This window comes from Drosophila yakuba, chromosome 3R, assembly GCF_016746365.2.
Source record: "Drosophila yakuba strain Tai18E2 chromosome 3R, Prin_Dyak_Tai18E2_2.1, whole genome shotgun sequence".
In the NCBI taxonomy this organism is placed as follows: Eukaryota; Metazoa; Arthropoda; class Insecta; order Diptera; family Drosophilidae; genus Drosophila; species Drosophila yakuba.
This window is the reverse complement of record NC_052530.2, coordinates 6607728-6626150: the sequence shown is the minus strand read 5'-3', so window position 1 is coordinate 6626150 and position 18423 is coordinate 6607728. Positions and strand designations below refer to the sequence as shown.

At 39.5% G+C, this 18423-nt stretch overlaps 1 protein-coding gene across 1 annotated transcript; it reads right to left on the bottom strand.

Annotated features, from left to right (window-relative positions):
* Nucleotides 1-16972: 16972 nt before the first annotated feature.
* Nucleotides 16973-18303, bottom strand: LOC6535775 (putative gustatory receptor 92a). Its single transcript, XM_002096362.2, has 2 exons — nucleotides 17189-18303; nucleotides 16973-17131 (listed from the first exon to the last, which is right to left on the bottom strand). Exons 1-2 carry the CDS (start codon nucleotides 18185-18187, stop codon nucleotides 16973-16975), a joined length of 1158 nt encoding a protein of 385 aa, XP_002096398.2. The 5' UTR covers nucleotides 18188-18303.
* Nucleotides 18304-18423: the final 120 nt, after the last annotated feature.

Sequence of the window (18423 nt, the reverse complement as noted above, 5' to 3'; positions counted from 1 at the left end):
TTATTTTTGTCTTTTTTGGATTGTTGCAGACCCTCCAACTAAATGAGCGTGTGCCCAGGACGAGGTCGAGGTCCTGCATGGAGGCCCAAAGGCTTCCCGGCTCTGTGACAACTTTATTTCAGTTCAGTTTCCACTGCGGCTGGTGGAATTAAGTCGGCTTTTTGTGTTTATTTGTTGCATTTCCGCTCTTTGCTTTTGGGCGGGCTTAGTCATTAGCCCGCCGGCGTTGTGAAGGGTATTTAAACGGATCCCAAATTTGTAAAGGAGGTTAGCGTGAAGTAGGGGGAGTTTGCTTAAAATAGAGCACAAGATTATGACAATCAAACAAAGTTAATTGAGGCCAGTTGCAAGGTTTTATTACCTAGGAGCAGGTACTCCCACTTTAAGGAATGGCTAGCCAGTAGGTAAAATATTTTTCAATGCAATATTAAATTTCTTCGTTAGTTCGTTTTTCTCCTTCTCTGTTTGCGCACTCGGCGGAGACCATCAAATATTTCATTTAAATTTTTCCACTAATGAAAAATATGATGTCGGGAAAGGGAATGATATGGAAGCCAAAGGCAAAGAACAGGGAAACGAGAGCTCTGACAAGGCAACCGACAATCACCTGGAGGGAGATGACAAGCGACTGGCACTTAATTTAGCAGATTTACATAAAAGTGCCCAGCCAAGCAGCCAAAACTTGCCTATCGAGGCGTGTGGCTGCAGGTGCAAGTCCCCATCACGGCAAGGAATGCCGTCCCAGGACGAAACTTTCCACGGTGACAAAGTTCCCTACTTACGGGGAGAAAAAGAAATTGTTTGGCATATGTTTCGGGGTCGGTTTCGGCCTCGGTCTCGCTCTTGGTCTTGGTCTTGGTCTCATTTTAATAAAAACAGGAAATGCGCTTAAGCTATTAAAAAAGTATTTAGAAAGTATTTTCGAGGCAACCAACCGCCTGGGGGCGAAGTTTTCATTCCCACCAGGTGAGAGCGGATCCTTGGGATCCGTTACCAACTCATCAAGGGGGGGAAAATAAAAAGCCAGTGCCAAGATAAATTACGAGTCCGCATGATTAATGATCGAAAATGGGCCACTGTCCTTGTACCCATGAACTTTGCTTTCGCTCACAGGTATTTATAGAAGTTTTCCGGCGGAGCTTTTCGGGGAATTGGGGACGCGTCTCGAAATTGCATGGAAGTGGCCGTGACAATTACATTTAATTTTTTTAATGCGCTTACGGGAAAATGTTTGAAGTATACCAAGATGAACATCTGAAGTACTTTCTTACAAGCAATTCTTCCTGAAACAATTATTTATTAAAACCAGCAAAACCAGTACCTTCTACACAGTACATCTTACGCGTAACTAATTTAACAATAATTTAAATATTTTCTTATTAAGTCTTTGCTTTTAATGCTTACTTTTTTAACTACTTATTTAGGAAATGTAAGAACCTTATCTTATTATAGCTCCAAATCCCAAATATTCTCCGCCATCACGAGCAACACATATATATTTGAAGATATGTATGCCAGTCCAAATGGCTATATTGCATTGACACAAAAGGTTTACAATGAAAGCAAATGCAAACAAAGTCACCGACACTGTCGCAAGCTGAGAATCGCACCAGTTACAACGAGCGACAACGAAACTGTGAAGAAGAAATGGTACGGCAAATGACAACAAAGGAATTTTTCAATATTGCAGTGCGTTGCGTATACGCGCCGTCGGCCAAAACAAATAAAATTAAACAAAAGTGACAGCGAAGCGAACGTGAAGGACCAAAAAGGGGTCCCCAAGGGGGAGTGCACTGGAGTGGTGGGTGGAGTGGGCGCTGGGCGTGGCTTTGGGTTGGAAGTAGCCAAGAATGTTGGGGGGCCAGGGACTGCGGCAGAATTTGGCCATTTTCGGAAGGGAAACGGAAGCAAAGCGCAGGCGGAAGCAATTCATTTGGGTATATACGCCGTGTGTGCATATATGTAAGTGCTAGTACTATGTAAATTCAAAACAGAAATTTCTACAACATCAACACGAAGTTTTTGGACCATGGCCCCATTTTAAATTGGTACAACATTCTAGACTTTACCCAAAAGTGATACTTTCAATCGTAGTTAAACAACTGAATGAGATTTAATTGCTACTAATGATTCCTTGCAATCTACAATTTATGCTCGAGGAGACTGAAACACAGGAAATGCCGTTTGGAACAAATAAGCAACTATGATGAGATCTGAGAATGCACTTATGTATGTATATTAATTTCAACTTAATAATAAAAAAGAATGTTAAATTTAGTACGATACGGCTCTGTGTGAAAAGTTTTATGCAAGTTGTTTTACAACTATAAGACTAGTTTGGCTAGACATATGTACATAGCTATATCGACTCGGTTGTTTATACTCATCAAATATAGAAATACTTTATATGGTCGAAATGTCTGGTTTACTGCGTTGAGAACTTTTGACTGAATTCCATACAGCCCATCCAAAGGCATCAAAACTTTAAAATGACTTACTTTTCAACAAATTGAAAAAATTGGTGCTTAATGAAACAAAGCGTTGTAATTCGACTCGGTTGTTTATAATCATCAAATATAGAAATACTCTATATTAACTGCGTTGAGAACTTTTGGCTAAATTCCATACATCCCATCCAAAGGCATCAAAATTCTAAAATTACTTACTTTTCAACAAATTGAAAAAATTGACGCTTAATGAATCAAAGCGATGTAACACCCTTGCCATTCTACGAAAGAACTATCATGACCATGAAACTTAATTAACTAGCAGTTATTCAACCGCAATTATAATTAACCAAATATTGCCCATGACGCAAAATTTGTTGGCGAATTTCATTTAATTTTATTAAGATAGGACGCGTGCACACGGTACATTTGTATAAAGAGCTGTTAGAAACCAAAGTATTTTTAATTTCAAATTGCGCATTGTGGCATAAAATTGCTCGGTGCGTGCCAAATGAGCCCAAAATTGCGGTGCATATTCTCCAACCATTCGAAATATGATTTTTGCCAATTATATTTTTGGCGAAAACGCTGGTCCAACTTTTAGGTGGCGGTGCGCGGTGCGCGTGAGCTTATGTATTTAAATTTGATTAGATTTTGTGTACTGCCATTTAATTAGCGAGAACATGTATGGCCAAAACAGCTTTCCGCACTCCAAATCGTACTTGTGTTTTTTTTTAGTCTTATGAAAATATTTTGTTTTGCCTTTTTGGTTTAGTTGGCAAGATAATAACAGTTTACCATTCACACAGCTGCTAAAGTTCGCATTCCCGTTTTGCTCTAGCTTTGCTCTTATTTTCCCAATTACCCGTACTTTTCAATTCAGCACACAAACTCGAGTATGTTTGGGTAATTTGACTTGTGCGGTTGGGGTTTTGTTTGTTCTATATCTCTTGTAATATTCTAAATTTTTAGCACCTGTGCTGGAGTTTTACGGTTTGTTTACCCTTTGAAAACTTGTTAAACTCATACGGTAGCTCACGTTGTTCATTTTGAACGGGTCAATTTTAATAGCTCGATTTTGGAGCCGCACAAACGGTCATAACTGCAGTGGAGAACTATATTCGAAAGGCCATAAACAACTTCACAGCTAATCAACCAAAGCGTGGAAAACAACCAGCTAAATGCTATAGAAAAAAGTGCACACTCACAACCATCTACAGTTTCGAAAACAGCTAAAAACAAACTGGAAACGAGAGTTGGTCAATATATGGGGCAGTACAGCCAGGGGCGGAAAAAGCAGCCACGAAGATTGATATCACTTGTCAATAATCCATAAAATGTTGATTTGTTCATTTTATTGTTTACATGCATCACAAATGTCGAACCCACCCCGAGCCAGCCCCTCAAAACATGGAAAACTTTTCTGATTTCCATTTGCTGCTCTCTGTTTTTTGCTGTCAGCGACACAAGCACCAAAGCAGAAACAGCTTTGTGCCTCCATCTTTGATTATCAAATCGCATGCAAGGCAATTTTTTCCACAATCCCACATAAAAAAGTTGACGCATTTTCACCGCCTCTGTCGATGGCGACGCATTCATCAATTTAACAGCAGGACATTGGCAGCAAAAACGAACTCTGATTATGTTTCTGTAGAGATGTTTCAGCATAAGCCTCGATAGTTATTTGCTGCTATGATTGGAGTGTTTTTCCATACATTAATATGTGCAGGTTACAAATTGGAAAATATTACTTTTGCTGACAGTTTTGACCAGCAAAAACAGGCGTGTTCATTAAAAATAAATACTTTTGAATTCCATATATTTAATTTTATACTAACTACCACTTAAGAAGGCAAAAACTCATTATAGAGAAAAACTGGCAGAGATGGCTGACAATTAAAATACGAGACGTTTTGGTGTGCGACAAGGAAATAAAGGATACTTCTCACTATCCTTCACTCCCATTCCGTTTTGTTACAATGTGGCACCGCCCACAATTTCCCACAACAAAATGGTGGGGAAAACCCGCAGAGCAGAGAAAAACTCTCGGAAAAGCACGAAAAAAGGAGTGCGACACAAAATTACGCATACGCCCCGTGGACTGCAGCATCTGGCACATATGTGCAGATCGGGTTCCCCCTCTTTCCCATTTCGCTCCACGTGCGTCTCAAAGTTGCCAAAAGATAAATACAAATAGCAAAGTTTTGTAGGGCAATTACAGTAAAAAAGCGAGAGAAAGGGTGAGCATTGGGGTAACCGAGGGCGGGTATTTCGTTTTAAGGAAGAAATGTTTTCGGGTTTCAGTTTCATGCATAAAGCAAATGCTAATTGAATTCCTTGATAAACGCAAAATGAACTTTTGTCCGCTCCGGAAATGTGTGCTGAGGTGGAGTTTGATAGGAAACAACCCTTTCCCAGTTGTCCTGGCCGCAAGAACATTTCTCGACCGCAGCCGCAAACATTAGAAGAGCTGGCGATACACATCATCGCATTGCCCAGCTTGGCAGCTCCATTTGTTGCGCTTTTTGTGACCATTTATCCTGACCAGGATCCTGCTTCCAATATTCCCAGTACACTCCTAGAAAGGGAGTATGACATCAAAAATGAGCAGTCATTATGCAGTGAATAATATTGTATGCTTATAAAATTTATAAAGGAGTCTTTTCAGTAGTAAGCTGCAGTTCCTTCAGGAACAGCAACCGTCAAACCATCAAACTTTTACATTTTATTATTTTTCAGTGCATCTGTATGTTTGTAGATGTGTTGTGTCAACGCCAATTTCATTTCGGTGCCGGGCCCTTTGCCATCGCTCCAGCTCCATCTGAATCTCCACATCCACCCTTGTATCTGGTATTGATGGTCAAGCATTTATACTTGTCGTTCAATGTCCAGGCCATGTATATCTTTGGTTCATCTACTTCGTTCTGGCTCGTCCTGGTTCGTCCTGGTTCGCTGCCACTGCCGGCCATGTCCTGGTCGGTTACATGCACTTGATGATGGCTTTTCAAACTCTGTTTGGCATTAAATCCTGCGTTGAATGCATCAACTTGGCGTTAAGTTATTTGAGTGTGGCCAAGCGGATCGAAGCCGGCGAATGTGGACGGCCGGTGATTTATAATTATATCCTTGGCCGGGTCTTTAAGTGGCCTTCTGGTGAGTTATTCTCCAGCTTTGAATCTATCCGTTCCGCTCCAGTAACGGGCCATATAAATATTTCAAACCGCTGCCTGGCAATACTTAACTCCCTTTTTGTTTGTGCCGTTCAGTTGGCCTGTTTATTGTTGCATCGCTTGTTTTAGTGGTGACAGCCAAGCCGCTTATGTGTGTAATCCCGGCCAGCGGTTTATTTGCATTTCCCCACCTTCGTGCTGGTCAAAAAAATACTACCAACCCAACTTATTGTTTTATTTTTGCAAAATTTGTTTGCCTTTGCTCGAGTTTTTGATTCGCTTTTGCATTGTTTATTAGTGCGTTTGTTTGCTTTAGTTCCCTGCATGAGCTGCATAAAATATTTAACAGCTGCCTGTTTTCCAATTCTAGGCCTTTTCCAAGATAAATTTGGTCAACTATGTTAAGTAGTTGGTAATGAGTTTTGCTAAAATAAAGTTTTGGTATAGTCAGAAACATAGAGTAGAGTCTACTAGCTTATGGCTATTGTGTTTTCAAATATGTATATCTGAGAAACTTCTGCTCTTTTGAAGAGATAATATGAACAACGATATCTGTGGCTATTATATATACAATATATGTATAAAATTCTTATGGTCTTTGATAAAATATCGTAGCATTAAAGACTCTGCCTTATTATTTATTTTATAAACAATTGATATTTTGCAAGAAATAAAGAAATAACCAGTTCATTGATCATTGCATTCCATAGCCTTCACTCTGAGTTCTCCAACTTCTATTCTTCTCATTTTCCGTGCATTTCTGCTCTTTGATTAAAGTTACTTGTTACAATCTGTGTGTTTTTCGTCCTTTTTTTGCCCTTTGCCATCTGGCCATCGCTGTGCATGTAATATTGCTGCAGCTCCATTGCATTGTTCTAATGAAAAATGGCCAGTGGCAACAATGTTGCTCAGCGGGTCATAAAACTTGTGCGGCAGCAACAACAGCAAAGGATAAATGAACAACCCGCAAAATGTGCTAGATTGCACTTGCTTATCTATGCGCCGTCTATTTTCTTAATTTTTCTTACAATCCCTCGGCGCCGGCAAAATATTCCTCATCGCCGGACTCCCTCTACTGGCATCTTAATTTTCGCCTCTTTGGCCATAATCCAGAGTGGAATCCTGCCCAGCTCTGGCATTTCGCTTACACCAGACTTTTTTCTCTATTTGTGCTGTATTTCGTAATTAACGCGCGTAATAAGATCACGATTAAGATTTTCTCTCTCGACCAGCGGTGGAAACATGCTTGGCAAAGGACTAAAGTCCTGGACACTGTCTCATCTGTTGTTGTTCTTTATTCCAGGTACTCACGAAATGTATGGGTATGCTTTTATTTTTGAAAAGGGAAATATCTGAGACGATATAAAAAATGTTGAAACAATATATGTGTCTATGCAAGCATGGCACTATAAATTAAATATTAATGTTTAACCTATTATAAACGCATTTATGCACTACTAAATTAATTTTAAGCTCAACATTTATAAATAAACATAACAAGAGTAATTATTTCCGTTTATTTGAGGTTGCAGGGTAATTCTTAGTTCAGTAAGTTTCGTATGTCCCATTTAACTATTGTTGTTGCTGTCTCAACTTCATTAATTTTAATGCCACTTCTTTTTCCCTGTATTTTTTGCGTGTTGCATAAAGAAATGAAAGCTGTCCGACAATCTCTTGGCCATAGAGAAGGCGAAAATTAGCATAGATTATAAACCGCTAGTGTCAGGTTCTTATACTCATCTTCCCGCACTGCATTTGGCTTGTTTCCTGTTGAAGTCAAGTTGTTGGCCATGATGAAGAGCTTGTTATGGCTGCTGCTGCGGGTTTTTATTGCTTTAAAAGAGATTCACATCTGAAGGTTATTGGCTCGATTAAGTCGAGTTAATACAGGTGTAGATAAAGGCAGTACCCAAGTATTTTGCGGAACATTAAAACATTTTCTGTCAAGGAAATTGTTATCTTCTGATATATCCATATAATATATTTAGCTGTGAAGAAAAATACTTAATATGGGTTCATCGTTAATTATTTTGGGTAAAAAGATAAAATGTACTGCCTACTTTATAAATTTAATTAAATGTTTAGAGATAAACATTTTGCTTTATAAACTTTTTTGTTTTAAAACGTAAGATCTAATAAACATTCTTATAGATTTCCCTTAAGTTTGTGGGCAAACTTACTTGTTCCTAACAATCAGGCACCCCTATTAGCTTAAACCAAATAAAAGCATAAACAGGAGCAAATATGAATTGGCTTCAGGGTATATACATATAAGACTCGTAGCATAGACGTATTAATAGCTTCTTCATACTGCTGAAATCCCATGCTCAGGCCTTTGCCAGTTAGGAAATGCTTCTCTAGCTGGAATCTTGAATTTGATGTGCATATGACGTAAAACGCTTGAACGCTTGAATATGCATGACCCTGCACATGAGGCGTATGCTTGATGTTAACCTAAGCACGCACTCGCATGGAACTGCACTCAGCGGCTTTGCTTTTGTGTGGTTTGGACAAATCTTACCCGGTCATCAAGTAATTCCCATTAATTTCGCAGTCTGCATAATTTTTTTTCAATTAGGGCTGCCACCCCCCACCCTCCATCTTCCATATTCCATCTTACATCCGCCATTTCGGTTTTGCCGAGCTGCACTCCGTTCTGCATCCTTTGGTGGTTTTTCGAATGTCTAGAGCATACAGGGCAGACAAGGAGATGGGATTGCATTTTCATTAAGATCCGAGTTGGGTCGCGAAATGTCTGCTCCCAAGTGCTTCATCTTTTTGTGCGTCTGATACGATACTCTGGCTCTTTCTGCCGACCCGCATTCGTCTCTTTCTCTCTTGTTTGCTGGGAAAGTTTTTACATGGCGTTGATGGAGTTGGTCTACGGCTTCTGCACCAGTCGTGCTGATTGCCTCAAGAGCAGGCTCCTTTTCATTTTCTTTTTTTATGCCCCCAGAATTTTCCCACCCCCTTCTATGCACACACTTGATTATGTGCATTTACAGTGAAATTAATTTCTACTTTACAGTTGCTGGCAAACACAGCTCAAAAAAAGTATCCGACAAAAAACGGAAAAAGTTTTTATACCGCTTGCGGCTTAGCACTGGCAATTAGCAAAACGAAAACAAAAGTTCGAAATGCACATGGAAAAGTTACTGCGCTGTCCAAAAAATGAAGTAAAAGCGGGCGGTGGGAAAATTGTCACAAATGCCCGTTTGTGACATCAGCTAAGGGGGCGTGTCGTAAGCGGCTTATCAAAATACTTTTTCCCATCCTGGGACCGCTCTCCGTTTTTATCATATTAGCTGTGCGTTCGAGTGCATAAAATGTATTTTCGAAAAAACTTTTAACGACACTTTTTGCTGGCTTTCATTTTTTGGTCCAGTCTAGTGAGTCAATATTATGCACTTTAACCTGTTTCTCAGGATTAATTACATGTGCTAATTACATGTGGGCTTGCTATTGGGATGTCAAAGTCAAAATTGGTATAAAGAGGCTTGGATGCGAAAAGTTGATGGCTATTTTGCCTCTAAACACTTAACTTCCGTGACCTTTGAATGATAAATGTAATATGCAGACGGACTAAAGTCGAATGTATTACAAATTTCTTTATTTACAACCTGTTACAGCGTGAATTCTAACACATACTTAAATGTAATTTTCCGTAAAACGGCCCGAAAAGCGAAAGCTAAAAGCCAGCCGCACTCGCATGAAATATAACCCCAGATCCTGGCCAAAAGGATAAAGCGCGGTAACAACAACAATGAGGCATGCGATAAACACAGTCGAAAAAGAAAATAATGGGGGTCAAAGAGCAGCCTGCGAAGTGTGGGTGTGCGGTGGAGTGGGGAGAAAATAAACCAGCCCGAAACCTTTTTATTGATGCTTTTTACATGTCATAAAATATTTTTATAACATACTTTCGGGCGCAGGCCAAAAACATTTTGTAAATGCTCGGCAAAAGAAAAAGCATTAAGCACACATAAACATCCACACACACAGATCCATAGTGGCATTTGCATTTTCATGATGAAAGGCAACCACGAATGAAATTTAAACAATTTAAGCTCTGGTTTTTTTTAGTTTCTGTGATCCGAAAAATACCCCTGCTCCCGTCTATTAAATCAACTTGTCAATTTACAAAGGATAATTTAGGGGAGGGGATAGAAAAAAATGTATTTGTTTCACCCATCCTGTTTACTTTCACAATTTTGGTTTAGCATACCATGAGGCCCTCATTTGTCGAATGTGCGCCGGAGATGTCAATGAATATGGTCTGCTGCGTTAAAAATTATGCAAAGGTAGGTAAAGATACAAAAAGGTTGGCCAGATACAGATACATTTGTGAAATTCCGAATGCGGTAAAATGCAAATGTTTGTCAGACATTTGACTTGTAAAACTTTTTTTACCACAAAATTGTATTTTCGTTTATTATTAAAATTTGTTTAAATATTTTAGCATAGTTTGCCCAACAGAGTTATGTGCAATTCATTCTTTCATGTGGAGTATTTGCGATTTGAAAAGCTTTTCACCCACTCCACTGAGTACTTGGGGCAAAATACTAAGCCCCTTTTCTTACTTTTCTTAAGCTTATGGTCTCTGTTTATCCTACACTCTAATCTGCTTGTTCGTTCTCATCCAGCTTTAATGTTTGCATGGCATCTGGCATTTTTGGTAATACTTTAAGTGACGCAGGGAACGTCATACGGGGCGTATGCTTAATACGCAAAATACGTGAGCCTGCTCCGAAATAAGCATAATAAATGCCAGACTGGAAGGCTTCCGTCAAAGCAGCCCGAAAAGCTAGGAGGAAGTTAAAGGGTTACCATGCATCATGCATCAAAATGCCATAAAGAACATGTTGGCCGGCCAATAAAGCGTAGACAGGAGGAGAAAAGTCGGTGGACTAAAGGAGAGCATCAAATGAACTTTGCAGGGATGAAAAAGAATAGGGGCTTCAACAGGAAGGGAGTCACGTTCCAGGAAGGACGACATGCGACATGCAAAAGGCCACAGGACGATCGAGCTATAGCATACCACACACTCGCACACACTCACAAACTCACTTTTAGCTACGTGAGGTCATTTGGTAAATGTTTTAACAATTTAGATAAAGTTAACACATTTCGGTTGTTTTTTTTTCTGTTTTCAAATTGTAAAGGGCTTTTGCCGCAAGGCAGCCTTCTGCAAATGGGCATAAAATTAGTTGGGTCAGTCGAGGGATGTGACTAGATCCGAAATCGGATGTCCTTGACTCAGCCACACACACTACGAGCTTGGCCTTCAGCCACTTATTATTTTTCCGATAAGGAAAGTATAAAAAATGGAAAAAGTAGCGAAACACAAAGGCACAAAACAGTCAACTCATTTGCCCCAAAATGTACTGCTCAAAGCTGTGACTGATAACCGGAGGGAAGTGAACTCCAATGGGGATATCCATTTATTAGATGGGCGACGTGGAACCATATTTAACAAAATTTACACGAAATCCCTCACTTAAACCTTCGGCCACTTAAGACCTGGTCGAAAACCAGAGTGAGTTCCAGCATTCAATGTTTGTAATTCGCAAATTGGCGGAGTTCCAAGTGTTTTGCCAAAGTTGATAATGCAATAAGCTGGGAAAGCATGATATTTGCGTTATTTCAGTAATTAGTGGAGATTTGGTAACCAAAATACACATAAATTTATGGTTTCGGCATATACATTTTAAAAAATATATTTCTCGTTTCCCGTTTCTATTAAATTTTTTTAAAATTATGTATTACATATTTTATTAAGTCTCCTTATATGATAGGAGCATACTTAAAAAATTCATCATAGCACTTAAAGAACATTAAGTTTATTTTAAGTTAGAGTTTTTAACGTTCAATATTTCAATAGTGATTTTTCTGCCTGTGTTCAACTCTGCAAAGCTTATTCCCTTCTTTGCATTACCCTTAAAGTTTTTTTAATGCAGCTTCCGTTACCAAAAATATATATTCGCTCTTACTCCTCTGCGAAAGAGCCTTTCATGATGTTTCCGAATAATGCTCGCCCACAATATGCCCACAAATTGCGCTTTTATTTCGCATTGTAATCAACATGGCTTGGCAGAGCCAGGCCAAAACAAGGAATGTAAAACGCAGCTAAAAAGGAAAATTAAACTGCAAAAACAACCGCAGAGTTTCGCCGGTTGAAAAAAGCTCTTAGACAAATTCCCATTCATTATGCAGGCCATGTGCAAAGGGCAGAAGTCTTCGAGTGGGCCTGACCAAGTGATACCGGGCCTGGAGTTCGAAGGAGGATGCACAGCGCCGATGGAGCCCGCTGCCCACGGACATTAGCATCCGAGCGATTTAGACAGGCGGACTGGAAGTGAATCCGGCATTGCTGCTTGGAGAGTGCTTAAAATTTATATTTACATTTTTCTTTTTTCGTAGCTCGGCTCCTCACTGCCTGCTAACATTTCGATTATACTTTTTAATGAAATTTTCAGACACTCTGAATGCTGCATTCAATTATTAAACAGGCAAAACATTCAGCCGCTCGTTCAATGACCCACCTTTATAGTATATAAGCAGAGCCACCACTTCAATCGTTTAACTTCGATTGCTCAGGCTTACTATATATATTTTTTTTTTTTCGGAAAATGGGTTAAGTACATCGTCGGCTATTGAGCCACTCGATTCTGCTTGTTATTTTGCATCCCTAGGTTTAGGTTTTTTTGGAGGCTACTCCTGCATCCGTCAGTGAGCTCTGGGGTCTCTAACGTCCTGTCCGGTTCGTCTCATCCTTTAATTTACATGAAGTGGCTGGCAGGTCCTGGAAAATAGAGAGACCCATTGGGAGTGGATCTGCCCAGGCCCAAGCTGGGAAAAACAAAAACTGCACACTTTCCAGCTGTCATGGCTAAGCATTCAGTCCTATTATTCTCGGCTTCAAAATGTCTGTTTCGATTTGGACACACATCCAAGATATCCAGCATTATATGGTACTTTGCAAGATATTTTGCAGCTTAATGGAGTTGATAAAGGAGCAAGTCATAAATTCATATGATGACTTTCGGCTTCCGGCATGGCCCACCCTGCTCAAATTCCTTTACTTGGCTGGGCCTAATTCAAATTCAGTTAAGCTTTCAAGTCTGTTTACCAATAGGACTCCACAGCCTGGTATACTTGGCTAAAATTTACATAGGTGGCCAGACTGGCTATATTCAAAGAGCAAGCGATTCAAAGGAGCTGGGGTAGGGAAAATTTCCTTGATCTCCATCGGACGCAATTTCCGTTTGAACGGCTTGAAAATCAACGTAACAGTTTAATTATTCATTTTACATTTGATTAGAAATTACGGATATGTTTGGATAAGAGTTGATTATAACGATGTCGATGAACAGCCACTTCAGTCATCGGTAAATATGAAGCATTCAGCCTGTAAGGTCTCTTATGCACTTCAGTACCTTTAAATATTTTCCCCCTTTCTCAAAGGACACAGTTATTTTGTGATTCTTAAACTTTGGCTAAAAAGTGCTAAATAAACTGTTTAAAGTACAGAAATTAAGCAAATAAGTTAGCAAATACAATTAAATTTAAATTATGAAGTCTTTTTTTGAAAAAGCCTAAGTTGTACGTGAATTTAAGCAAATAATCTTCGTTTTTGCAAGGAATAAATTATGGTAATATTATATAGAAATAAATTGAAAAATAATATGGATGCTTTTTTAAATAGTTATTGAAATTTTCAATAATTTTCAACCACTTTTTAACCCTATTTTCAGTAAACATTGGATTTCCAACCTCAGACTACAGCGATATTTTAAGATAGAACACAAACTTTAACTTGCGTTACCACAGTAAACCGTAGCGAATGTTATTTTTTGAATGATATTCTTTTTCAAACTCAGTCACATATCGGCGGGGTTCAATTAACTCGATCGCAATTTGCAGCTCGTGGCTTGATTACATTCTTTGGCAGCAGAATGAAAATTCCCCACGCGCTCTAATTTGCGTTGTTTGACGAGCGACGGCTGAGTTTTTGGGCGGCCTAAGGCCACAATTTTTGGATGCTAAATCACGGGACGGCAATTGGCGACGCGTGTCTCGGGCCTGTTGACATGGCATCATCGTCGTCCTGATTGTCCTGCCCCACACTCCGTATCATCATCAGTGGACACCCGCATGCTGTAGCCGCTTTTCGAATTTCATAAGCCGCAGGTCAAGTCATTATGCATGTTCTTTGATGGCGGGGGGTGTTGGAAAATGAAGCTAATTTCGTTGGCCAGTCGACCAGTTGGCCAGTCGACCAGTTGGCCAGTCGGCCATGGGTGGCATTGGAGTGGAATTGTGGGCGTTAGTTTGGGCTTAGTGTCTGGCCAACTACTTGAATTAATTTATCTTATCGCCGAGTGCAGTGGAAGTGGGAAAAATAGGGTCATGACGGGGGCCGGCATCATGCATTGTTGACGCTCAAGTTCCACTTATCAGCATCAACAGCAATAAAAGCAGCAACAATGACTGGCAGCCATCACGGGCTTCATTTGAGGGCATACATTTTTATGCCATGCGCTTTTCACGCGACCCGTTTTTCTACGCCATTAGCCGCTCAAGTGGAGGGCTGGAAAAAAAAGTGTTGCATACTTAGGCGCGCCGCTCTTCCTTCGGTTGAAATTCAATTTGCTCTCTTTAAGAATGCTTCTCCTTCGCCCGGGAATGTGTGATATAGCTTGCCACATATCGTGGCAAGTCAATTATTTTCTTGTTTAGCAAATTGCTACACTTTCAGGTTTAGTGTATACATTGTGGACCCTTGCTTTGTTCAACTTTGTTTTAGCACGGGTGTGTATGCGTGCTTGTATCTGCAACATCCTTCTCATCACTGTCTTTATCAACATCAGTGGGGTTTTGTTAAAGTTCTTTCTTCCTTACCCGATTTTTTGGTTAACAGACACGTTTGTTAAGCATAAAAAAGCAAAAGCGTGGTAAATTGTGAAACAAAATCGTAGCTTTATCCGTGGTCAGTCAGAGCGTTTGCAGTGTGACATGCAGCATTTTATACTGAGTCAAATGCGAGTCTCTGAACTTCCAATTAAAAGTGATATCAACACAGTCACTTGCTCCACATGAAAGTCTGACATTAGAGAGGGATAACAAAAGACTAAAACGGCTAAACGGCTTATGAAGTTTTCTGGGACTAAGCTTGACTTTAATTTTGGTAATATTTAAAAGGCATAAACTATAATACGCCACAACGTTTCATGTACACGGGAAAAAACATGAAGCATTCAGTGTTCTAACTAAGTGTTATATCTGAAGAAATTTAATATGTTGACATATATTCCTGGAGTTTTCAATATAATGCAATGACTCACTAATTTATTCATTTATTTCTAACTATTAAATATCAAAAGAACGTGATAATGATAATGTGACTGTGATAACGCGTATTTGTATATTATATTACGCGTTTTTGTAATATTGCTATAAATATCCGACTTATTTCACGAAAGAAAGACATATATTTAAATTTATAAAATTGTTACAACTGAAAACCTCGTCAATCTTGGGAGTACGTTGACTAATGACCTATTTCTCTCCTATTTTCGCTCTGTACTGTGCAACCCAAAACGTGCCTGGGTTGAACTTAAATAGATTTGGCCGAAAGCCGTACGGTAATGCTTGATAGATGAAGGCCTTGCAAAGTGATCTGCCGGCTTACTCTCGTTGCCATGCTATCCAGCAGTCCAGATGACAAAATGCAACTCTAACTGGGCAGTGACAGTCGGAACCCATTGATGAGCTGGATGGGTGGACACAGATTGAGCCTTAAAAAGCGCTCAAGAATATCCCATTTTGTGCATAGGTCGTGCGTGGGCCAAGAGATGGCAGCGAAATTGACCAATTAAGGGAGCTGGGCGGGGTCGAAATAGTTTTAGGTTGTTAAGCCTTGCATAATTTTTATGCAAGCATGCGTTGTTATTTGCCTTGTTAACAGCTGCGTCAGCAGGAGTCCGGTTCAGAGTCCTGGCCCATGCATTCATGGCAACCTCAACGACAAAGTCAACGTCATTGTTCAAGTGCACCATGAAAAGGACACACACTGCTACGAGAAGGACGTAGGACGTAGGAAAGGCCGGGCCAGGCAGCAGAGCCATAATGCAAATATGCCATAAACTCAAAATGTCATAGCAAAGTGCAACAAGAACAACGGAGAACGAGCATGGGCCCAAGGATACACATGGGAAGCAGAACGCAGGTCCTTGAAAGAGGGATGAGGACAGCAATGGCAACATCTCAACATGATGTGCCTTTGTTGCTTTTGCCGATGATGCTGCAGCTGCTGCTCAGAAGACCAGGCTTCCAGGACGACCAGGAAGCCGGGTCCTGCGATTGATGGATGGCTGTAAGGAAGAGAACGAGACGGAAGAAACTACCAAGATGATGCCACAATCAACGTCATTATCCGTTGGCATTGAGCGTGCTTAAATTGTCACCTCAAGGATAGCAGGCTGACCAGAACAGGGACAGGACGAAGGAATTTCAATTAAACTCAGCAGCCGATAGAAATATTTGCACATTTATTTTAAGTGTTTAAGTAAATAATACCAAATCTGTTTAATGAAACACAAAGGCAGCTCCGTCTAAATTAATCTTCTCGGGAAGGACAACCTGCTCGAAGGACAACGGTCAGTGTTACAGTTTTCCGTCTGCATGTCAACCTTAATTGGCTTAATACATTAAAAAAATGTTTGTAAATTGAGCTAAGGCAAAAAGGATGAACATGAAATTTAATAAATCAAAGCAAATTGTGTATGACATACTAAAGCCAAGTTTTTTTTTCGGTTTAAAATTCCTGTGGAAGCAACACAATAATCACCACTAAACAAAACGTTTCCTGGAATGAAAATGAAACATTTTATGATCCTTAATGAACCCAAAGCGAGTCGAGGGATTACTCCACCGGGGAAAGTGTGTTGGATAAGCGAACCACATACACATAAACTTTAATTATGAAAAATTATCTATTGATGTGACTGGCCCCAAGGTCCAACTTCTGGGCAAATCACGTGGCAAAAGTTCATTTCCACAGCCATTAAAATGAGCTATGTGCCCCCTGACAGGTGGCCACACGGGCATATGGTGCGATCTTTCAAAATTTAGTGGCTTTCACGTAAATGCAGTTTATTAGGTGACTTCACAGGGTACGGCAAATATTATGTTACAGCATACTACAGCGATTTGAGGCTGGTAATTTATACAATTTTAATTTATTGAGCATATTTTTTTTTATTTTATTACAACATATTATTGAGCTAAAGGAAAAACAAATCATCTTCTAAGGACTTCTTCTATTAAATGAAACCGAATAACTTATAAAATGACCTAGCCCGTTTTCTTCTGCATTTTATATTGTGCAATAAAAGCTAGCAAAGATATAAGTGCTGATATGAACTTTAAAAAAAGCTTATTGGTAACATCAAATAGACCCAAAATGCTGACTCGAAAGTGGCAAAGCCTTAGATGGATGAATAAAATATCCAGCTGCAATGAATAAAATATTAAAATTAGTATAAAATTGATCAAAATAAATTGACTAACCGTAGTTTGAAACTTGCTTAGTTCGCCGACATTTCCAAATTCCAACCCAATGTTTAAATATTGATTAACAGCACCCTGAACGGAGACAGTTACCAGAAAAAGATCTAACACGTGTTTGAGCAAAAGTATCCAGAAAACAAAGCTGCTTGAATAAAATTCTACAGCCACATTCCGGCCGATCAAGGCGATTAGTGCAAACTTATATATCAGTGCCAGAAAAAGGGGAAGAACAAATAGCTTGTGAAACGAAACGCTGGTGTTATATATCTCTCTGTATAAGCTTATGCATTTTTCCAAACGATTTTGTACCCTTCGTATTTTTTTTTGGCTGGACGAAGTATTTAACTTTTGTAATTGAATTTGCAAGTTTGTATAAACATATTTATTGACCTCGGAATAAAGAACACCCAGACTGAGATAGCCGATAAAATTGATGTGGATAAACATATTGGTGGCACTGACTACGTAAAAGTCGCACCACCAATTGATAAAAAACCGCCAAGAATATACTTTTCGTACCGTAAACCACAGATATGTTTGCTCATGGGCGAAGGAAATCAAATTCAGTAGTATTAATATCAATTCTCGTCTGCCGCCAAATCCAGGTGTTTTCGGTTGAAATAAATCATTCACTTTCCGAAAGAGATGCAAAAACTGGTTGACAAGATCAATTATTTCTTGGCCTCGAACAATTTGGTAGACCAAGATTATTACAACGTTGGGAATGCTCAGTAAAAGTCGCATACCATAAAGAATGTGTTGCACATTTGTATCCATTGATATGGTCGCCAAATAGAGCCAAAAGAATCTGCAGAAGGTAAATATCCGATGCGTAACATTCAGCCACTTGAGCCAATTGTGATTAAATACAGTTTCCACATCCTTTTTATTGTGTAGACAGAAAAAGATAGCTCCAATAAATTGCGCGTAACGAAAATTGTATCTCAAAATCCCGGTGGAAAGTTTGGGTGCGCTCATCAAATGAAGGAACTCGAACATGACCACTTTGGGTTTGAATTTCGACTGAATTTGAAAAATAAACGATAGAACAAGCGGTGCATTACTTGATGAAAACTTAACTCAGTACCGGATTGTATCTCACGATGACAGGTGACAACAGGTGACATATTACTATCATCAGAATTCTCAAAAGTGTATTTATTTAATTAACAGAATAACCAAAATGTGATGGCTTACAAAAAAAATGCGAGACAGGTATAACAAGGATAAAAAAG